General features: G+C 42.5%; 1 protein-coding gene across 9 annotated transcripts in view; it reads right to left on the reverse strand.

Annotated features, from left to right (window-relative positions):
- HERC3 (HECT and RLD domain containing E3 ubiquitin protein ligase 3) overlaps positions 1 to 24140 on the reverse strand; it is a 138239-nt gene that overhangs the window by 69947 nt on the left and 44152 nt on the right. For 7 of the 9 annotated variants that reach the window (XR_004349898.1, XR_004349899.1, XM_032631841.1 and 4 more), the window contains 12 exons: positions 22509 to 22585; positions 21457 to 21678; positions 20413 to 20504; positions 18014 to 18144; positions 17275 to 17435; positions 14796 to 14872; positions 11063 to 11187; positions 8824 to 8883; positions 5385 to 5496; positions 4779 to 4968; positions 3284 to 3447; positions 3038 to 3151 (listed from right to left, as the gene is read on the reverse strand). Coding sequence is in view for 5 of the 9 variants with exons in the window: in XM_032631841.1 (XP_032487732.1) it covers positions 3038 to 3151; positions 3284 to 3447; positions 4779 to 4968; positions 5385 to 5496; positions 8824 to 8883; positions 11063 to 11187; positions 14796 to 14872; positions 17275 to 17435; positions 18014 to 18144; positions 20413 to 20504; positions 21457 to 21678; positions 22509 to 22585 (1525 nt within the window). In the remaining 4 variants the exon portion in view is untranslated. Of the gene's footprint in view, positions 1 to 3037; positions 3152 to 3283; positions 3448 to 3579; positions 3812 to 4778; positions 4969 to 5384; positions 5497 to 8823; positions 8884 to 11062; positions 11188 to 11290; positions 14873 to 15499; positions 15602 to 17274; positions 17436 to 18013; positions 18145 to 20412; positions 20505 to 21456; positions 21679 to 22508; positions 22586 to 24140 lie in introns of those variants that run through there. The other 2 variants (XR_004349901.1, XR_004349900.1) reach the window with 2 other exon arrangements.

The following is a 24140-nucleotide window of genomic DNA, read 5'->3' on the forward strand; positions in this document are numbered from 1 at the left end:
GGCCTTTAAAAACACTTTCCTGAAACCCACCGGGGAGTTCGGGTGTTCTGAACACTAGCTTTCCCGGACTCCCTGCTTGGTACCCTGTAGTGAATGCTGCACTTTCCTTCCCACAACCCGGTGTCAGAAAGTGGCTTTACTGAGTGCAGGCAAAAGGACCCAAGTTTGGTTCGGTAACACTCAGACATTAAGAAAAAACTGGAATCTTGCTATTTTCAACAACCTGGATGGACCTTGAAGGCACTATGCTAAGTGAAATAAGTCAGACAAGGAAAGACAAATGCTGTATTATTTCACTTATACTTGGAATCGAAACAGACAAAGCAAAGCAAAGCAAAACAACAACAAGCTCATAGATAAAGAGACAGTGTAGTGGCTGCCAGAGGGGAGAGGGGAGAGCGGGTGAGTAAAATGCGTGAGGAGGGTCAAAGGTACAAACTTCCAGTTATAAAATAAATACGTCACAGTGATATAATGCACGGCATAGTGACTACAGACAGTTAAACTGCGTTGCATATTTTAGTTGCTAAAGCTGCTAAGACAGTAAATCTTAAAAGTTCTCATCACAAGCAAAACAAAATTTGTTAACTGTGTGGTGCCAGACAGTGACTAGACTTACTGTGATGATCATTTCACAGTGTATGTAAGTATCGAGTCATTATGCTATACACCTGAAACTAATATAATGTTACATGTCAATTATACCTTGAAAAAAAAGTAGTCAAAAAAACGTGAATCAATATATGAAATAGCTTTAGCATTTTACGTTAAAATCCAAGATATGAAGAAATATAAACTTTAATTTCTAATAGCATTGTATAACAGAAAAAAATGCCACAGAAATCACAGAAGGTCACACAGTAATTTCACCTAATTTTCTATCTTTCTATAATAACTAATTTTTGAAGAGGAGATGAGCAGCTGGTATTTAAGACTTATATTTGCTTATCAAATGTTAAGAGAAAGGAACTATAAAAGTTGCTCACTTAAGTATCTCCATTCAGAGACCACAGCCATGGTAACCTATATTTTAACACCAGCAACTTCTTTTTCAGGGTCAAAAAGAATTAGGGCTCATTAGAATTATTTTACTCAGCAGCAAGAAAGGGTAGATTAGAAGTCAGAAAAATTGGCTTTTAAGCTAACTGAATTGGTGGAAAAATTGTTTAGCTTCTCTGGGCCTCCAATTTCTCACCTAGAAACAAAGCAGTTGGCTAAATAATTCATAAGGCTTACTTCAGCTCTTAACATTTTATGATTCAAAGAGTATTCACAAACTGATAAAACAGAGAGGCTTATCTTTTTACAATTTCTAAATCAGTAGGTGAAAACACAGTTCACTGCTAGCCTCCGTGTTAAATTTCCATGTAAACCCCGTTTTGAAGACTCATCCACTTTTTTGAAAAGGGTTTTGGTTTTTTAAAGTAATCAGAAGTCTTACTAAAAACACAATATTGTGTCTGGCATTGATCATCTGGTATTTAACAAAGAAAAAACTCTTCCTTAGTTAAATAAACCAATTTAAATGCCTTGCTTTTGGAAACCGCTACTGACCTCCAAAAGCCCTACAGCGTACAGGGAAATACTGCCTAAATGTCAGTGATGAACCTGCTAAATTGGCGAGGACTCACCTCAAATGTGTCTGCTATGCATGGCTTCACTAAATATAATAACCAAATAATCACTCTGGCTTCTGACATCACTCAAACTTATACATAATCCACAGATGGGGGGGGTCCTAAAAAGCCTTGCATATATCCCAAGCCAGTCTACAATCAAACTGTGAAGCCAAGCCAAGGGTGGCAGGCAGGAGCCCGCAGTTCTAACGTATAGTGAGAACCAGGTCAGGGATACGTGACATTTTCACACACGTAATCCCAAGTCAGAGGTAGCCTGTAGGGTTCAGGCAGCTGACATATGATGACTAAAGCAGGCTAGCTGTTAGATGAAGACAATTAGTAAACGATCCTTTCCTCAGTGTCAAAGTCAAGCTGCAGTGGGGACTCTGGCACGTCTCAGCCTCATCCAAAGAGCCCCCACTGAACTCCAGCCAACTGGCACCATCTGGAAAGACAGGTCACGTTGCCAGATCTTCCGAGTTTCAAGAAAAGCCAGAAATACATTTTATGTGCCTTGACTCTTTAAAATTGTGGTAAAAGACGTATAAAGTTTACCATCTTTAACATCTTCAAGTGTACAGTTCATTAGTGTTAACTACATTCGCATAATTGTGCAATCAATCTCCAGCACTTTTTCATCATGCCAAAGTCCTAGAGATTCTCATACTAAGTGAAGTAAGCCAGACAGAGAAAGACAAATATCATACGATATCACTTATACGTGGAATCTAAAACAATGATACAAATGAACTTATTTATAAAACAGAAATAGACTCACAGACATAGAAAACAAACTCATGGTTACCAAAGGGGAAAAGGTGGGGGGAGGGGTAAGTTAGGAGTTGGGGATTAACATATACACACCACTATATGCAAAACAGATCAACAACAAGGACCTACTGTAGAGCACAGGGAACTCTACTCAATATTCCGTCATACCCTATAAGGGAAAACAATCTGAAAAGGAACATATATAGATATAGATAGATATATGAATCACTGCACTGTACACCTGGAGCTAACACAGTATCGTAAATCAACTATACTTCAATTAAAAAAATAAGTAAGTAAAACGAAGTCGATACCCATTAAACAACAACTCTCCATTTTCTCCTTCCCCAGACCCTGGCAACCACCATTCTACTTTCCATGAGTCTGACTACTTCAGACACCTTGACTTTTTTTAATGTTGGCAACTGATTAAAATTTATACCGTTCTGGGCGACTCCCCATTTGTCTCTGCTTATGATTACTCAAAGCACCTCAGTGTTTCAAGAATGCAAAAGCCAGCTGATCAAACACAGGTATAGCACTAACATCCAAGTCCAGGACAAATTTTAGAGTTCAGATGTGCTTTTCTTGCCCTTACGTGTGCTCTAAGACGAAAGCTTTGAGATATGCTTTACACGCATTCTTACCATGCCTGCTTGATGTAAGAACCACATGAGGTAGTCTTCCTGGATGTCCACAAGACTGGAAACCTCAGGAATATAAAAGGTATCATATTCCACATGCTTCACTTTAAGATTTACCTGATGAAGAACAAAACAAGGGCAACTAAGACCCAGGCGACTGGTAAACGGCTTCCCATAGAACATCTCGGTAGATCATTTGATCCTACTATCTCTGCATCCCTCTCCCCTCTGGTTCTTCTCTATGCTCACCTTGTATAACTTCTCCAAGAGCTTGAGCGCTGCTGTAATATAATTGTTAAACAGTACAGGAATTAAGAATGTCTTTCTTCCTCTCAGTAGATAAACGACTGCACCTTTATAGAGGTTTACCAGCTTCGTGAAATATTTCGGGCATACCTGAGACCACCAGTTATCTTTAGAAAGAAAGGAAAGACATATTTCAACATGTGATCTTCATCAAGTAGTGATGTCTTCTGCCTGCTGGCTAAAAACTGCTCCAGCTAGAACGTAAGCATTAGTCGAAAATACAGTTTCCCAAAACTAACTTTAAAAAGAATCCATTAAAGCACTTCTGGAGAGAGTGGCAGCTGTACGAGAATCCTGGAGCTTTGTTATAAAGCCTTATTTGATTTTTTTCCTCAAGGATTCATCCGGAACGCTAATCTAAAAGGTCAGCTCCAAGGGCACATGTGGACAAGACGCTCAGGCACACATTTCGGGCGGGAGCATTCACATATCCTCGTCCTTTTAGCCCTCTTCTCAGCCACCACCTAAGTCCTGTAAAAAAAAAACCCCAAACTTTTAAAAGTCAGGTAATATTCCTTCAAAGATTGCTATCTCTACCTCACAGGCTATCAGAACACCTGAGACAATATGCCCCAAAGGGCTTTTGAGCTTAAAAAAAATTAAGGACTAACATCTTACTGGGGCTTTCGTGATTATCTGTAGAATGGTCCCACCTTCTACAAAAGGTGGAAGCAACATGGAAAAGCCAGTATTCCATCCTGAGCCACAGGTCTCTTTGCTCACGGGGAGACCACACTCAAGTAACATCCTACTCCATATGGAACTCAGAAGTTACTGAGCTGCAGTGAATATACCTAAAAAAAAGGTACCAGGAAAATATAAAATAAAAGGAAAAAGCCAGGTGCCAGACGTTCTGCATTTGATTAATAAAAACATCTCAGGCTCTACTCCCATGAGAGACACTCTCCAATTCACTGAGGAACGGAAGGTTCTTATCTCAGCAAAGTGTCCGTAGCCTGCAAAAATCAGTGTGGACTCAACTGTCCTAAAAAACAAAACAAACATTTGGTGAGTCTCCACGGGGTCATTTTCTTCCTCTCCTTTTCCGGAGACCTTGTGTATCACACCACAACTGTTCATTTCACTCCCACCCCCTAAATTAGGTATAAGAGAAAAATCAACAGATGGACACTAATTCTGAGGCACTATTAACCACTAGCAAGTGTGGGAGGAGAAAAAAATAAAGTCTAATAATCTAACTTTGTGAATATGTAAAAATCAAGATGAGTTTGGTGTAAATCATTTCAAATAACCTAAATAATGGTTCAATTTGTTCAAACTGCAAATTAGAAATTAACAGCAAAGAAAGAAAAGTTTTAAGTGTTAAGGATATTAAATGGCAACAAATAGATTCTTCAATGTCAATCCACCAGGAGCCAATGGTCACGCGAATAAAATAAAAAGCACAAAACCTCTGGTATTCAGTGTAGCAAATCACCTAAGACTTTGCTGGGGTTTGTATCCAGCCGCAGAATGGCCATAGCCAGGGGAATAGTCAACGTTATGTAATACTTAGAATCCTGGAGCAGGGGAAACTCCGGTAGTATTAAGTAGATTCTCATTGCTTCAACATCTGGTGGTGAACTTGACAACTGAGGAATCAGGCAACTTTCAAAGCTATTTAAGATCTGCATAAGAGAAAAAAGTATTGACAAATTCAAACACATCTGAGATCTAGTTACCTGATCTCTAAATTCATAAACTATTTGAGAGACTCTCAACTCTCATTCATTGAGTATGTACTCAAGACCCTCTATGAGCCAGGCACTCGTCTGGGCACTCAGGATACATCAGTGAAAAGAAAAGCCACAGACCTGCGCCCATGCAGACCTTACACTCTGGGGGAGCATTTCCTTAGAAAAACTTAAGCCAGAGAGAAAGATCAAGGCAGGTCAAATTCCCAAAGTGAATATTTTACAGAGTTATGATTTATACAAGACTTCTGCCTTTTCATCCTACTTTTTCTTTTTCTTTTGAAAGTCAACTGACTTCAATGCAAAAATGCATTTTTAAGCACACACTGTGTAAAAGTAAAAAACCATACCTGTTCTAGAATCATGGAGTGCTGAGAGCTCATTAACTTCTCAAATAACACTCTAGTTGAGTTCAGGTCAATCCCAGGGATTTTGGGACTTGTTTTAAAATGCTCATCAATTCTAAACAAACAAAAACAAAAACTATGTATAGCACCGGGAACTCTACTTAATGCACTGTGGTGACCTAAACAGGAAGGAAATCTAAAAAAGAGGGGATATATGTTTATGTAAAGCTGATTCATCTTCCTGTACAGTAGAAACTAACACAACACTGTAGGGCAACTATACTCCAATAAAAATTAATTTTAAAAAAATATGTAATAAAAGAAAAACGAAACAAAAACTCTGATAGGTAGGAATTACAAAGCTGTCAAGAAAATACGTACTCTACATACTGATCAGATGATCAGACTTAAATTTGACCTGGCAGAACAGACGCACAAAAACATTAACTTTGGGGAAACCTGACAGAATACATCTCTCTAGAATCCCTTTTTTCAAGATGGTCTTAAAATTTTCAAGTCTTGGGCTTCCCTGGTGGCGCAGTGGTTAAGAATCCATCTGCCAAGGCAGGGGACACAGGTTCGAGCCCTGGTCCAGGAGGATCCCACATGCCACGGAGCAACTAAGCCCGTGCGCCACAACTACTGAGCCTGCGCTCCAAAGCCCGTGAGCCACAACTACTGAGCCCGTGAGCCACAACTACTGAAGCCTGTGCACCTAGAGCCCGTGCTCCGCAACAAGAGAAGCCACCGCAGTGAGAAGCCCGTGCACCACAGTGAGGAGTAGCCCCCGCTCTCCACAACTAGAGAAAGCCCACGTGCAGCAACGAAGACCCAACGCAGACAAAACTAAATTAATTAAAAAAAATTTTTTTTCAAGTCTTTTTTCCTTCAAGTCAAAGTACAAGGATCATCATTGCAATTTGAGGCTGTCTTGAAATTTATATGCACAGTGTTCTTTTCCTGATTTACTTTTGTATTTTTGACTCTTTCTGTCATTGTGGTACATTGAACTAGACATAGATGCTATGCCTAGGTGCAAAAAACATCCCTTGTGCAAACTGGCCCACTCACCAACAAATGCCAAGTTTAAAGCAAGTATTTTTTAAAAAATCAGATCTACAATAAATGCAAAGTTAATGCCTCGCTCAGTTAACACAAGGGATACGATTACATTCACTCAAGGACTAATTTCACTGCTACTGTTTTTAACTTCCTAGCAACTAATCATTTTTCTAACCTTAAATAAAGTCTTAGTTTTTTAGAGATTTGGAGAATGTCTCTTTTAAATTCCCACTCTTGAACATACCACGTCTGCTAACGACAAAAGATCTATTTGCAAAACAGCCTTCTGTTTATGCGTAACAGACACATTCAGATAGTTTTAATACCATCTGACATCATTGTTTTAATCTATAAAAAATAAGTCGAGTTTCTAACATTTGAAAAAAAAAACATAATTATATGTATAGGAACCTAAGTGGTCAAACAAGAAGAGCTACTTAGGCTTTGTTTGTTGGATCTTTTGTTACTGCCGTTCTAAAAATAAATTTGCCCAAAACACAGAAATTAATTCCAATGTCCCATATGTAACCTTCCATATGCTTAGAAGTACCTTCTGCTATTCTGTTAAGAAAAAACAAAATATGTTATCTACATGTATTTATGCTTTGTTAAACTGGATCTTCATTTTCACTGGTTTACTACGATGTAGTTTACATAAAGCAGGAGGAGAACTCCAGAAATAGCATCGAAGTCCATTTAAAAAAAAAAAAAGGTTTATGGGCTTCCTTGGTGGCGCAGTGGTTGAGAGTCTGCCTGCCGATGCAGCGGACACAGGTTCGTGCCCCGGTCCGGGAAGATCCCACATGCCGCGGAGCGGCTGGGCCCGTGAGTCATGGCCACTGAGCCTGCGCATCCGGAGCCTGTGCTCCGCAAGGGGAGAGGCCACAACAGTGAGAGGCCCACGTACCGCAAAAATAATAATAATAATAAACAAATAAAAAATAAAGGTTTTACCCACAAATCTCCAGAACCCATGATACTAACGATGGATAGCCTAAGAAATCCGGCCAAGAGCCATTCCCAACTTTCATAAAAGCTGTACTTCTAGAATAAGTTTTCTCAACCTTGGGACTACTGATTTTTGGGGTCGGATAATTCTTTTCTGGGTGGGTGGAATTGTGAGATGCTTGGCAGCATCTCTGGCCTTTGCCCACTAGATGCCAGTAGTATATTCTCCACCACTGTAACAACCAAAAAATGTCAGCAGAGACTGCTGAATGTCCCCTGGGAAGCAAATCAGCCTGGTTGAGAACCACTATTCTAATTGTGAGCACAATACAGAATATTTTTCCCTGGAGGAAAAGCCTAAGTACTGACTCTGAAATGAACTGGATGAGCTCATTTCAGTTGCCCTAATGATACAAGTAAATGACTTTGCAATCTTTAACTGTAACTGAACAGTTTCTGAAGCAGTATCTTGCAACCCAGTTAGGGATAGAATTTGGGGCAGGGATGGAGTGGGAGATGAGATTCACACAGAATTGAAGTCTAAGTCTTCGGGGGATTTCATTAGCACTGTCACTGGCAGGAAAAGGATAGAAAGATGGTCAGGACTTGAGATCACCAACGATCAAAACCTATGACAAGACCCTTCTGCTGCAGCAAGTTCCTGAGGGGGATATTTGCAGAAGGGATAAGGCCTAGCGAAGAAACATTATTTACAACCTGGGAGTTCAGGCCAAATGTAATTTCCTGGTGGGCTGGGCTGGCCCTGAGCCCAAGGAGTCCCTGAAGCGTCTTTGGAACTTTTTCCCTAAATTCACTCCTTCTGAGAAAAGAAATAACTATGGGAAAGCAAACCAAAGAAACCAAGGAGGTTTTTTTTTGGTTTTTTTTTTTTGCGGTACGCGGGCCTCTCACTGTTATGGCCCCTCCCGTTGCGGAGCACAGGCTCCGGACGTGCAGGCTCAGCGGCCATAGCTCACGGGCCCAGCCGCTCCGCGGCATGTGGGATCTTCCCGGGCCGGGGCACGAACCCGTGTCCCCTGCATCGGCAGGCGGACTCTCAACCACTGCGCCACCAGGGAAGCCCCAAAGAGATTAAAGAATTAAGAATTTAAGAATAAATATGACTAACATTTTGGAATACCCTGAAAAATCTTGCTTTTGACTACACCAACCCTTTCTGAGATGCCGTGTCTCTCTTTGGTACACTGCTTCTCTGCCAACCAGGCATGAATCAGCATAGCTCTTCCTGAGGTCCTCTCACTCATCATCATTGGGCATTCCAATTTCTGTGCAAAAATCATTGGCTTATCCAGTGAATTAAGGTCAACCACCATCAAAGAGAACAGAAGCCTTTCACGGCCTTTGCTGAGTAAGTATTTGCATCACATGTGTTTTTTTGGTTTTTTTTTTTAAAGACTAATAAATCACTTACTTTTTCTCAAGGAAACTTCCATTCCAACAGGCTGCCGAAGATAATATCTGAATGACCCCGCTGCTCAGGAAGCAAAAGGGAGGGAAGCCTTTAATAATTACAAATAAATGGTTGTTCAAGCATTAAACAACAGGCTTAGTCCTCTATTCCAGGGTTAGTCCTCTTTTCCAGGGTCTCACTAATAGCCGCTTTTTCTTACCCAGGTGAAGCCTTGGAAAATGTACATTGCTTTAGAGAAACATTGTGTCATGTCTCAAAATGGACGAGAGCTTAAGTTTTCCTTAAGTCATGTTAAAATAAAATAAAAAGACAGTATCAAAGCTACCAAAAGAAAACTCTTGGGCCTAATAATAATGATCTTGAACATTCTTTTCCCACCAATCATCTAAGACACTCCCCACCTCACCTCCAAAAGTGAACACAAAATAAAACCAAAAAAAGAGAAGCTGAGCTGTTATTTACCAAACACAGAAAGTATCTTTGCGAATTAATAACCAAACAAGTACTTCCTTCTACTTTGTTACCCATCTGAGAAAGAAACTAAAAATAAGTGAAATAAGTGTTTATTCCTATTACCTAGATTACATAGTGTCTGAGGAAACTGCTAGTTTCTGAGGACTCAGGGTGAAACTGCGGTCAGGAACCCCAGACTCTCTTATTTAATATAAGGAAAAGGGAAGGAATAAAACAAATATATGGCTGAGGAGGGGATCACAGCAACTTCTATTAATCAGAGAATCCGGGTCAGGAAAGATCTTTAGAGACCATTTCTTGCATCCTGTCCTTCTGTAAATAAGAAAACTAAGAATTAGGGCTTCCCTGGTGGCACAGCGGTTGAGAATCTGCCTGCCAGTGCAGGGGACACAGGTTCGAGCCCTGGTCTGGGAGGATCCCACATGCCGCGGAGCAACTGGGCCAGTGAGCCGCAGCTACTGAGCCTGCGCGTCCGGAGCCTGTGCTCCGCGACAAGAGAGGCCGCGATAGTGAGAGGCCCGCACACTGTGATGAAGAGTGGCCCCGCTCGCCTCAACTAGAGAAAGCCCTCTCACAGAAACGAAGACCCAACACAGCAAAAATAAATTAATTAATTAATAAAAACTCCTACCCCCAACATCTTAAAAAAAAAAAAAGAAAACTAAGAATTAGTGAGGTGTCAAGGTCCCAGCCAAGGAGGTCTCAGTCCCCCCACCCCTCCCACGGTGAGTCTAAGCCCCCAGCCCCTTCCCTGCCACCTTCCAGCCTCAGCGTCCCAGCAGAACCACCCAAAGTTAGAGGGATTAGGAGGACTGCCATAGAGGTGCTCTAGGGCATTCCCAATGATCCTCCACTCAAAAAGCTGCCACCTGCAGCTTCCCAGGTGGCACAGTGGTTGAGAGTCCGCCTGATGATGCAGGGCACACGGGTTCGTGCCCTGGTCCAGGAGGATCCCACATGCCGCGGAGCAGCTGGGCCCGTGAGCCACGGCCGCTGAGCCTGCGCGTCCGGAGCCTGTGCTCCACAACGGGAGGGGCCACGGCAGTGAGAGGCCCGCGTACCGCAAAAAAAAAAAAGCTGCCACCTGGCGTTTGCTCCACTACAATCTCTACCATAAAGCAAGATGCTTTATACACATTTCTGGGAACCGTCACCACCTAATATTCAGCCTGATTCATTCATTCCCAAGAATTAGACTCTGCAGAAAAATGGAAATGCTGAGGAAAGCCAATAAAATGTGTAAAAATGTAAAATAAATAAATAAATAAATTCTCTTTCAAGAATGAAATAAACTTGCTGAAAGGCCTCAGTCCTTTAACTGTACTTTTTTCTCCACCAGACACCGAATTACTATCTCAACTGATCATTCTGAATGTGAAAATGCGAAATGACTCAGATTAGGTAAAATAAGCTGTCTTCGATTTGGGATGCGCTTTGGAATATGCATATGAAGAAAGTCTTGGAGTTAAACAGTAACACTGAGCTTTCTTAGCAGAAAGGCCAGCTCAGGCCTTCATCGGTCAGGACTGAGATCCAAACAAGGGAGGCTGAGGAACACGTTCTGTGAGAAAACGGGGGAACAACCTATTACGTTATCTGGGTCTAAGGGCACCGAATCCTGAGTAAACATGTGCCCAAAAACTGATTCCCTGAAATGTAAAACTCCATTTATATTCCCAACCTCAAGCCGGAAGTAGGGAAAAAATCACTAAGCTAGGAAGTTCCAACACACTCTGAAACAACATGAAAACATGCGACCACATACTTGATTGTATTTGCATTGTTGTGTTCTGAGAGTTTTTGTCTCCAGACTGCTATGGTTTCATCATTGATTAAACTGGTGTAATGTGCTTGGTTCATCATCCTGAAGTCGACGGCAGGAGAAGAATTCTGAAGGATTAAATATAACAATAAAAAAGAGAAACCATGTAACAGCATGGATCTTTCCTCATCTCCCTCTCCCCGTATATTCCCCGCTTTGTTTTGCACTTACATACAGGAGCTGGGGTGCACTGCCAGATCCTCCCACCCTTCAGAACGGAGGCGCTCACTCCCCCAGCTGCCGAGAGTGTACACTCCTGAGGGCTCCCAGCTGTGCTGCCCTGGGCTAGAGCTTCGGTCCTTTCCCACCCAGCAGCAGGTGGGGGCGTGGTACCAGGACCCAGTCCCCTTGCCTCCGGCAGGATTTAAACCTGTAAGATTCCTCTGGGAAACAGACTCTGAGCCTGAGATTTATGTGCAGGGGCGGGGGTGGCTTTAGAACCACATTTCCTTAGGGATGGAGGAGGCAGGATTGGGCCGAAGGAGACGCTGAACTACGGCTCGGTGTAACAGAGCCCTCAGCCAGTCCCACGGGGAGCTCTGAAGTTGGGATGGCCCTTTAGCACACTCCCCAGAGAAACCAAACCACCAATATGACTTCTTCAGGCTCCTTTCCCGCTCTGCTTTGACTCACCATAACATCAAGGCTTACACATTACTAATCATTTGCCATAGCTGTTGACCAAACTCCAACAAAATGTATTATAAAAAGTCAGAGTTCAGTTACAATCTGTATCGCAAATCATCCTTGAAAACGTAATGCCTCTTAATGCCTTGCTCAGAGGATAGAGCTATAAATTTATAAGAAAGGTAACAAAAAGGACATGTCAGTAATGGTCTTGACGCAGTGGTTGAGAGTCCACCTGCCGATTCAGGGGACGCGGGTTCGTGCCCCGGTCCGGGAGGATCCCACATGCCGCAGAGCGGCTGGGCCCGTGAGCCATGGCCGCTGAGCCTGTGCGTCCGGAGCCTGTGCTCCGCAGCGGGAGAGGCCACAACAGTGAGAGGCCCGCGTACCGCAAGAAAAAAAAAAAAAAATGGCCTTGAAAATCCCAAATGCCGCCCAGCACTGTACTTGCACGTCCTTTCTTCAGTGAGATTAAAAAATAATAATATAAGCACTTCTATTTCCTAAAATGGCTCTTTTTCACCTTAGTTTCCCCCAATCCTGTTCTTGATCTAGAACTAAGAAGAAGTTGAGAGTGCTTTATGCCTCCTGTACTTGTCACTAAAAAGGAGGAAAAAAGTAATATTAAAGCATTAACCAGATGATCCCTTTTTCTCCTTTGCACCTGCACATAAAAACACAACTTTCTGAGTAAATTTTCTTGGTTATCTTCTCAGAGTTATGAGTTTTGATATCATCATTAGGGGAAAGGAGAAGGGCATGTAACAAATCAGAGACGCTCGTCAAAGTTTATGATCATCTGTTCTTGATAATTATTTTACGAAAATGACCACCGACATCTACTGAGAGAACAAAAGCCATCCTGGATTACATAGAGAAAACCTATAAGACAGAGCAGACACTTGAGAACACACAAACAAGACTGCCTCTCCACCATGGTCTCGCAACCCACTGTCATTATGTAAATTTTAATTACTTCCCCCAGTCAAAGGGGTAGCTGAACACAGACACTAACACATACTTACAATAAAATATAAACACAGAACTATTCTGTCAGTCTTCATTGCACGTCCAGTAAACCACAGATGCCGTGGATGCAGTGCAACCTCAGAATCACACAAAGACTCAAGAAAAAGCGTCGATTTTCCACACCTTCGAATTACATACAGCCCCAAAAGAAAAAATTGGTCTAGGTCGGTGTTTCCCAACTGTGGCTGCACTATGGATCACCAGAGCTTTCAAAAATCCCGACAGCCAAGTCACACTCTAGACCAGTTAAATCAGAATCTCTAGAGACATCAGCATCTTTTTAAGACTCCTAGGTCTTAGTCAAAAATTATGTAATATCTTTGTATGGTGACAGATGGTAACTAGACTTCTTGTGGCAACCGTTTTGAAATTATAGAAATATCAAATCACTATGCTGTGTACCAGGAACTAAAATAGTGTTGTAGGTTAATTATACTTCAAAATCAAGCAAACAAACAATACTTTTCTAAGTCATATTCTATTTTTAGTTTCTTTTGTCTTTGTTATCTTACATTTTTAATGCATACAACTCTTGCAGCTGTTTCAAATTTAACCTGGAAAATTTAATTTCTCCAACAATATGCTACTTTCACTTCCTTCTCATCAACGTTTTGTTCTCCAGTCCCAACAGTGTTAATTACAGTAAATTTAAAAGCCAAGTACGAATATCAGATACCATATTTACAAAAGAAATGAAACAAAGTTTTATGTTGAATTTCACAGGAAAATTGAAGTTGGTTAATCAAGCCAGTTTCATAGGGAAATGAATACTTCAAACTCTACTACTTGTGGACACAAAGTTATCCTGCAGAGATCCAGGGCTTTTCATATTTTGCTCTATTAGCATCTTAAAGGAACAAAGAATAGTCTCAGCTGTTCTCAAGGTTTCTCTGTGAAGCACTGAAGCTGGTCCTAAGATAGGTCTAAAGCAACAGTTCCAAATCACCCCAGATGGCTGCACTCAACAGAACTTTCTCCAGGATCCTGACCTGGAAAAGAGCTAATTGTCAGTTTCAGCTGTCCAACCTGCAGCCTCAGACTCCACCACAACCTTTAATACCAAAGTCATAGAATGATACTGACTAGAAGGCAAGAACATCGCGTACTGAAAGATGGCGAAGTATCAGAGAGAGGCGGAGAGTTTCCAGCAGCGACAAGGCCCCTTGTGTCCACAGACCCTCATTTTCTTTTTAACCTATTCTGATTCCTTTGTCATCACCAAGGGCCCTACCCTGCTCCTCCAGCGTAAGATAAGGATCCATGCACTACAGACCGCTGGTCCTCCCTAAGTGCTTGTCGAATAAAAGCAAGATGGACAGGGGAGGAGAGGGGCAGGGAGGGAGAGAGGAGAGGAAGCCTGAGAGCAGGGCAGGGGGTGGAAAGCAGGAAACAAATCTGTGCTGATTTCAGACTGACATTTCTCATCCAGAGACGGGGGTGAATTAAAACGCTGTCACAGATACCTGGCCCACGTTCTCCACAACCTTCAGTCCTGAAAGAATGTCATTCTTCCTGACTTACCCACCACAGTGATGCAGGAGACAACCTGAGGGAAATTTTAGCGTGGTGCTACGAGCAGATGATAAATAACAAAGGAGAGCTGAATACCGTGGCATCTCTTATACTTCGCGTAGGCTCGATCACATCAACCAACCCAGAGAGCTCTCAAACACCCAGCATTTGTGGCTACTTAACAGGGAAGCAAAGAATGGAAAGTCAAATAATCCCAAAGTAAGTATGAACTCTCTAAGGTCTCCCTTAAATCTCTTTTGGGACAAATCCAGATATAAATAAATAATGTTCAATTATAAATCAGAACTCTGTGATTAAAATACCAAGAAAATGATTGGCACCTCTAGGAAGCAAAAGGGAGATGACCTCAAGGTTTAGTTGGCTTACTTTAATATAATAAAATGGGTAGAAACAAAGAGCAACGTTGCTCTCATGTAATTATTTATTAAAATAAATATTGGTTCGCCATTATTCCACCCCCAAAGTAATAGTCAAAAGAAAGGTTTACCTCATATTTGGAGCAAAGTACAAAAGTCTGGTCTCCTCCAGAGAAGATCTGCTTGACAATACGGTATTTAAAGCGATCTATCAAGAAAATTTTCAAGAGCACAGTTTTCAACAATTAACGTTTTTCCTTGATCCCCTTTTCTAATACTCCAAAATGTGCTTCAGAACGGTTTCCTATCCATTTAATTCTGCCCAAGAAGTAAGAAACCTCCTCCCCCAGCTCTCTTCCCAGGACTGTTTCTACTTCAGTTAAAACTAAACATGTAAGACTGTATCTTCCACTCTAACCCTCCCTGCCTCCCTCCCACTGCCAGCTTGTCCTGACCTCATTTCTGTTTTTCGTTCTAAGTCTGTCATGCCACTGCCCTGAAGTTTAAAAGAGTCACTACCATAAACCATAACGTCTGCTAAGAAATCATTCGGCCCCTGAGGGTGGCGGTCTGCAGCTCCTCCGGAGGACCTCCACATCCTACCCCAGCTCTGCCTCCCATCGTACTGCACCCGTGCTGACACACCCCTACCACCACCTTGCTTTCATTTCTAGTGCACCACACTACCTCCTACCTCCACGCTTCTTCCTCTACCTCCCCCAGTGCACACCGTATTCTCCATGAATGGCGCCTCCTAGAGCATAACTGGAAAGGTGCCCCTGGAATGTGCAATTCCACGGTACTCACCACTGCCCACCCACTCACAATCCTCTACCTGGCTAACTCCAAATCATCCTTTAAGACACAGCTCAGACTTCCTCTAACCGGAATACTCCTTGATGCCTTCCTCTGTGCTCCCACATTACCATGAAGGTTCCTAAAACCACAGCATTTACATAACAAATTGAAATTTACCTACTTTGGCAAACATCCAAGCACAGATTTATGATCACATAAGTTTTGCGGTAATTAAACTTCAAAAACCTTGTGGTTTCAAATTAACCTATAAAATGTTTGAGTTTTTTACATTGGTATATTTCTTAAATATACGCATTCCTAACGTGTACAATGCCTTAGAGAAGAAGAAATTTACAAATGATTCAGAAGAGGACACCAAGCCATTCTTTCACTTTGGGTAACATCACCTAAACAAAATCTTGTTTAGTTTACATTTTAAGTTCCACTACATTTTTAGATGCTCATATGTTCCTTCCATAAATATTTATTCAGTGAGAAGTTTGTGCCAGGCCCTGTGCTATATGCCAGGTTTATAAAGAGGAAAAGACTCCATCCCTATACTTAAGTTTCTTATAATCCAGCAGGGAACTTATGATTGTTACTGTTAAAATAAAATTCTGATCAAGCCAGAAGTGTGTCATTTTATAGCCTTCAAAATCAAAATTAATTAATTATTAAATCACACTTCTTTCTAATGGCTCTCCAGCTGCATTTAAGCTTCTGGATTTATTATTTCAAGTCACTCTTACTGAGTGACTGCCTTATTTTGATTTCTAATGAAATGGAACTATTTTGAAATGAAATGGAACAAAATTCCGCTATTTTTTAAGAGAAGGAAAAAATGGCATGAAAAGAAATCATGTCATGTTTTGACCAAAATAGCAATCATAAAGGAAAGGTAACACAGTACAAGTGTTAAGAGCACAGGCTTTAAGACACAGGTATAGAGAACGAACTAGTGGTTCGTTCGAACTAGGGCGGGCAATATAGGATTGGGGCACGGGAGGTACAAACTACCGGGTATAAGATAGGCTACAAGGATGTGTTGTACAGCACCAGGAATATAGCCAATATTTTGTAATACCTGTAAATGGAGTGTAATCTTTAAAAACTGTATAACATTTTTAAAAATTAAAAAAAAGAACACAGGGCTCCCCTGGTGGTGCAGTGGTTGGGAGTCCGCCTGGCGATGCAGGGGACACGGGTTCGTGCCCCGGTCCGGGAAGATCCCACATGCCACGGAGCGGCTGGGCCCGTGAGCCATGGCCGCTGAGCCTGCACGTCCAGAGCCTGTGCTCCGCAACGGGAGAGGCAACAACAGTGAGAGCCCCGCGTACCACAAAAAAAAAAAAAAAAAGAACACAGCCTTCAGAATGAGGCAGACCTGGTTTTAAATCCTGTTCCCCGAATCTGTATCATCTTGGGCAAGTTACTTAACCTCCTTAAGACTCAGTTTCCTCATCTCCAACATGGGGATAATGACCACTAGGTTCTTAAGGTTGTCTTCAGGGCTCAGCATGGTTACAGAACTTGGTTAAGCACTCAATTATCAGCAACAATAATAAAATGTATACGCCACCATCAAGGTCGTTAGGGCCAAAATGACATGTTTTGCTTTATTCTCTAGGATCTCAACTAACGAGCCTCATGCATAGTGAATACTCAAATACTTGCTGATTGACGTTCAAAGAAAATACCTCACATTCATTCCTTCCAAAAGGCCTCAAGGTAAAAAATAAATACGTGTTCTATAAATAATTGTTTTTAGCATTTAAAAGACCATTAAATTCTAATAAAAAAAATCACTCTTACCAGCTCTGGCTGAAAGCTGGCCGCTATGGGCGGCCCAGCAACCTTTCACAGGAGACGGGCACTTGACATTACAAGTGTGTCCAGTTCCCAACTGACCTCTTTCTCCACAACCAAATGCATAGATGAGTCCAGAAGAAGGCACAAAGGCTAGGGTGTGTTGTCTGGGGGAAAAGAATGTAAATTAACGCATCAGCATCCCTTCTGATACGGGTTAATACACACTCTGACTTTTTACTTCCACGTGTGAGCACTGCACATCCTAGGGCTGCCCCTTGTGTTCTCATGTGCCTGTTTTTTTGCAGCGCTGGCTCTTCGTAACACCATCTTTCCCTGATAATCTAGGTCATCGGGATGATGGCAAGACTTCTCGGAAAGAGCTGAAGGCCTGCTGCATCTGGGATGAGTGGGAAGAGGCGGCGGGGGGTGGGGGGAACCAGCAAAATTTCCAAGACATTCTTTGAGGCTCTCTCACTTTCCTTTCTTCACGTCTCCCACACATCGTGCTATTCTTTACCCCAAAGAAGCCTACTGGCCCCAGGGGGCTCTGCTTCTCTAAAACCCTTCCTCGCCACACCCTGTTCAGATCGGACTCTCTCCAAACTCTCACCGTAGGTGTGCGTGCAGTTAAGGTTTCTTAAAAGGACGGTGGCTGGGTCTAACCACATATTCTCCATCACTGCAAAGACATGATCCATTTCTGGGTCTTAATATCTATGAGGAAGCTCTTAGGACCACTCACCTGCCACAGGCAATCTGAGTGACTTCACTGCCCATCAGCTCCAGAACTCTTCTTGGATTAACCTCGTCATTCATGGAATCATGTCCAAGTTGCCCACAGGAACCAGCACCAAAGGTAAACACACCTCCGCTCTAACAAGGAGCAAATATCACGTGACTGCACTGTGTCTCTGAGTTTGCGTACACTCCTTTAGCCTCTGTACACAAAATTCATATCACGACGGTCTGTATAAGAATGCTACGCTTGATACTTAGCCAATCACTTCTTTGGAATGTTGATTAAATGGAAAAATAATTTTAAAAGAACTTAAGACTACACCTTTATGGAATAAAGACAGTACTGCTCAAGGGAATGCGTGCCATCTATAAATTCTGAAAGTTGTTTAAAAGTACAACGATGTGTTAATAAGAAGGAAAACAAAAGAAGAAAAAGGTGAAATGAGATGATTTTGCACAATCATTTATATGTAAAAAATTAAATGCTCCACAGATTCCTTGGAAAGTAAGATCTTTTTAGCAGCTGTACTTGAACAAATGCTAAGGCATTTTATTAAAGTGAATCTATGATAGTATTTGTTCGACATGAAAACACCTTTTCATTCTCTCTAGATATAACTGTTTTAGAAGCAAAAAAAAAAAGGTAGATAATTTTAAAACATTAATCACATTGTTCTTTTATACATATATTTAAATGGCTTGTTTTAAAAGAACACAGAATATTGCTATATATATTTGAAAGTTATATATACCTTGAACTACTTTTTAACACCAAAAATATATATATATTTTTTTATTGGAGTATAGTTGCTTTACAATATTGTGTTTGTTTATACTGTACAGCAAAGTCAATCAGCTATACGTATACATATATCACCTCTTTTTTGGATTTCCTTCTCATTTAGGTCACCACAGAGCACTGGGTAGAGTTCCCTGTGCTACACAGTAGGTTCTCATTAGTTATCTATTTTACCCATAGTATCAATAGTGCGTATTTGTCAATCCCAATCTCCCAATTCATCCCACCCCCGTCTTCCCCCTTGGTATCCATACGTTTGTTCTCTATGTCTGTGTCTCTGTTTCTGCTTTGAAAACACCAAAATATTAACAGTGATTCTTTTTGAGTTAGAATCCTTCTTTATTTAAGAAGGATTAATCCTTCTTAATCCTTCTTTATTTATGAACAGGAACTACTTCCATAATAGAAAAAAATCACTTTAAGAACAAATTTATGCCAAAGAAATGCCAAAAGGGTCAGGCCAGCTTAGCATTTTCTCTCTCACAGTGGCATTCTAGAATCTTTTCTGAAAGGGCGTATTTTTCCCTGATATCAGTCTCAGGAGGTTGAAGGACATACCCTAAACACCACTAGCTTCCCTTAATAATAACTGATTTGAATGTATTACCCTCATATTTTTATTTTTAAAATGTATTTATTTATTTATTATTTATTTATTTATGGCTGTGTTGAATCTTTGTCGCGGTGCACAGGCTTCTCATTGCGGTGGCTTCTCTTATTGCAGAGCACGGGCTCTAGGCGCGCAGGGCTTCAGTAGTTGTGGCGCGCGGGCTTAGCGGCATGCGGGATCTTCCCGGACCAGGGCTTGAACCCGTGTCCCCTGCATTGGCAGGCGGCGTCTTAACCACTGAGCCACCAAGGAAATCCCTCATATTTTTAGAAATTCTTAAATCTCACTGTGGCTCAACTTGAAGAAAAAGATACTTTTGTGTTGGACTTGCCTGGTGGCACAGTGGTTAAGAATCCGCCAGCCAGGGCAGGGAACACGGGTTCGAGCCCTGGTCCGGGAAGATCCCACGAGCTGCGGAGCAACTAAGCCCGTGTGCCACAACTACGGAGCCTGTGCGCCTAGAGCCCATGCTCCGCAACAAAGAGTAGCCACCGCAATGAGAAGCCCGCACGTCACAACGAAGAGTAGCCCCCACTCACTGCAACTAAAAGAAAGCCTGCGTGCAGCAACAAAGACCCAACACAGCCAAAAATAAAATAAATAAATAAATTTATTAAAAAAAAAAAAAACTTTTGTGCCACTTTAATAAAGGTCTTCAGGGAAGTATGGCTGAATTAATGTCTAACTCCTGTTACTGGGGAGCTTTCATAGGGATACTGGTCATATGCATTTAGCCTGGGAGCAGGTGTCAGCTGGAATGGGGCAAGGGTCCATTTTCTTGAGCGCCTGGAGGCTGACCACCACTGCAGGGAGGGAAGAGCGAGAATGCAGATGGTTGCTGAGAAGGGAGACAACACTGGACTATTTTTAGACACCATTAACTGCTCTCTCTAAAAGGCCCTATCCAACCAACCAAACCGTGATAAATAAGCATTCATGTCATACCCAGCACCAAAGCGCCACGGAACAAACTGGAATACTCCAAGTCCCTTACTTTAGTGAGAACTGCTGTATGCTCTTCTCCGCAACTGATATAGACGACTTTTTGTGTTCGCAGGAGCTTCACGTGGCAAGGAGACTCTCGATCTAGAATGAGAGAAATAGCAGTGTCACTACCATTTGCCTCTGAGACGTACACAGCTGTCTTAGCCTGAATTTTGGGTCCCCCTGGACTCCTGACTCTCATGTTCCGCTTCCTGCCTGAACCTCCACTTGCACGTCTGACAGACGCCTCATTTTTAACGTATTTAAAACTTAACTCATGGGTTCCCTACACTCCCCAGTTCTTCCCACCGCTCCGCCCCACTCCCCATACACAGCTTTCCTCATTTCATAAATGCGACTTCACCCTTCCAGCTTCTCCTCTTTCTTTCAAACTACACATCCAACAATGAGCAAAACCAACTGGCCCACCTTCAAAATATATTCAAGTCCATCTTTATTCCCACTACTTCCAAACTGGTCTTCCAGCTTCCCCCGTGGACCCACTCTAGGCAAAGTTAAACTGGATCACTCTTCTCCTCAACACCTCGGTGTCTTCCCTGATTTCAGCGAGAGAAGCCAAACTCCTTAGCCTGCCCTTCAGGCCTTACATAATGGGGCCCCCCTAGCTCTCTGAGCTCCCGTCTTCCGGTCACCCCAGCCCTGAGCACACCACAGATCCTCCTGCACCAGAACTTTTGCTTGCACACCCTGTTCCCTCTGACTGGAACAGTCTCCGCCCAGCGTATCTACACATCTCCTCTCAGACTTGACTTCCTACAGGGCTCTGCTCAAACATCTCATCCGAGAGGCGCTCCCCGGCCACCTTATATGAAATAGGAACCTTTCCTCTCAAAGCCTGTGACATACGGTAGACTTACTGGTGTGTGGTTTGCATCTGCCCACTAGCAGACAATCTTCGCTAAGCCAAGGGTATTCTCTGTGTTGGTCCCTGCTACACCCTCAGTGCCTGACACGGGGCCAGCACATACAAGCTCCTCAGGAAGCACATACTAAACAAATGAGGTTAAGAGGGCCACGTGAAGACTTCACCTACCTTTCTCGTCACTGAGCCCGAGCTGCCCCGCGTTATTCATCCCCCAGCCAAATACGGCTCCCGAGAGAGACAGGGCAAAGCTGTGGGCGCCTCCTGCAGTCACCTGTGCCAGCGGGATCCCCTCCAGGGACCTCACCCTCTGCGGGCTGGCTTGGGAGGGGAACTCCTTCCCCAGACCCAGCTGCCCATGGCTGTTCTTCCCCCACGTGAAGAACTGGCCATCTGAAATAAGAAGAGGATAACTGGTATTACCAGAAATGATACAAGTGCCATCCACAAAAATAACCTTGTTAGAACACCAGGGTTGCCCGGTAGGCTCGTTTGTTAGTGCCCTCCGGCCGCAACACACACACACACCCAAGAGCAAGGGAGCAGACACACTTCATGCTGCAACCAAACCTCCCACTTGTCATGACAACAGAGACGAGCTGAGCCTTATCACCCTTCCAAGGTTATTAACATTTATGCAAAGAAAAAAGTAAATGTGTAAGTCAATTCAGTTCTCAATAGGCAATTACCAGGCTTTGATTCACTAAGCAAGGTGAACGAGTTCTGACCACACCAGGACCATGAGAGACCCAGGACTTCACGGGGTCCAGCTATGACCCGGACGGCACCACAGAGAATCAAGCAGGACCTGTTAGTGCCGACTTCCCCTCAAATTTATCCTAGCAAAATACAGCATTATTTGCTGGCTTAGGTTTTTCTAACTCCATCTTCTTCACTTATTTGGGAGCTTCATGGTGGAATGTAACGTCACAGTGAGCTATAGCTAAGAAAAACCAATGTTCCGCTCAAGAACACGACTGACGTACTGTTTCCTCTTCACCTTCCCCCGAGAGACAGTGGGAGCAGCAATGATGACCACCTCCTTCATCATCCAAACCCTGAGAAAAGTATGAGCTACACAAAGGCTGTCTGCGAATTGCTGCTGTCCAACAGGAATGCACAGACCCTGACTAGTTAAAGGTATCCAGTTAGATAACATCACACAAAAATGCAAAGAGAAATGGTTCTCAAATTAACAGAACATCAGCAGAGATGTACGTTACCAGCTGCAAGAGCCAAGCAGTGCCAGTTGCCACAGGAAACTTGCAATATTGTCTGCTGGTTCAGCTTCTGTATTAACCTAAAACAGAAAAGACTTTCCTCTTAAGAAGGGCATTCACGAACAATGACTGGAAATATTCCCAACTAAACAAAACAGTTGTAATAAGTAACATCTTTCACAAAAGACTTTTTAAAATCAAACATATAATCTTACATGATATAATTCTATGAAGTCTTTCACTAACCTCCTGCCTCTTAGGTAGCTACTGTTTTAAAAAAAAAAAAAAAAAAAAAACTGCACCTAAACCCATTACCATAGCCCACTGTTAATTCCCACCTTGTCATCTCCAATTCAGGGACAAAAGGAGTAAACTACAGAAGAAAGATCCCTAAGAACATGGCTAGTATCTAAATGGCTTTCAAATGAGGGCAATGCCATGATTCAGCGATCCCACTTCTGGGTATATATCCAAAAGAACTGAAAGCCGGGGTACCAAAGAGATATTTGTATACCCACATTGATAGCAGCATTATTCAAAATGGCCAAAAGGTGGCAGCAACCCAAGTGTCCATCAACAGATGACCAGAAAAATAAATGAGGTATACACATTTGGAATATGTATACAACAGAATATTCATCAGCCTTTAAGAACAAAAACTCTGACACATGCTACAACATGGATGAAACTTGGACATTATGCTAAGTGAAATAAGCCAGTAACAAAAAGACAAATACTCCATAATTCCACTTACGTGAGATATCTAGACTAGTCAAATTCACACAAATCAAAGTCTAACAGTGCCTGCCAGTGGCTGGGAAGAGGAGAAATGGGGAGTTGTCATTTAATGAGTACAGAGTTAAATTTCTGCAAGAGAAAAAAGTTCTGGAGATTGGTCACACAGCAACGTGAATATACTTAACACTACTGAACTGTACACTCTAAAATGGATAAGATGGTAACTTTTACATTATGTGTATTTTACCATAATTTAAAAAAATTAAGAAGGGCAATGCCTCAAAAACTCTGATTGCCTAGGATGATAAAGAGGAAGATCATATGATAACTTTTTTTTTTTTTTTTTGCGGTATGCGGGCCTCTCACTGTTGTGGCCTCTCCCGTTGCGGAGCACAGGCTCCGGACGCGCAGGCTCAGCGGCCATGGCTCACGGGCCCAGCCGCTCCGCGGCACGTGGGATCTTCCCGGACCAGGGCAGGAACCCGTGTCCCCTGCATCGGCAGGCGGACTCTCAACCACTGCGCCACCAGGGAAGCCCCATATGATAACTTGTAAATCCCGCTGCTCTGCTTGCTCGTGTCAAAGACAGAGATAAGAACAGTACCCATTCACAGGGTTGTGGTGAGAATTAAAAGAAAAAATTCACGCTTGGCACTGCCCAACAGAGGCGGACAGCCTGAGAATACCTGCTGCTTCCTATTTTAGTAATTCACAAGTTGCCATTTTCCTCTTCATTAAGTGTGTGCCATGGGAACAAAGGAGTCAGACGGGCACACTTTCGGGAAGGGGCATTTTAGAAGACAGACATCTAATAGGCGAGGAGGGGGTTATTTAGAGTGACAGGTAGATGTTGCTTTTGTTAATGGTTTATTTTCTCAGATCTAAAAAAATTTATAA

Source organism: Phocoena sinus, chromosome 5, assembly GCF_008692025.1.
Source record: "Phocoena sinus isolate mPhoSin1 chromosome 5, mPhoSin1.pri, whole genome shotgun sequence".
Classification (NCBI taxonomy): domain Eukaryota; kingdom Metazoa; phylum Chordata; class Mammalia; order Artiodactyla; family Phocoenidae; genus Phocoena; species Phocoena sinus.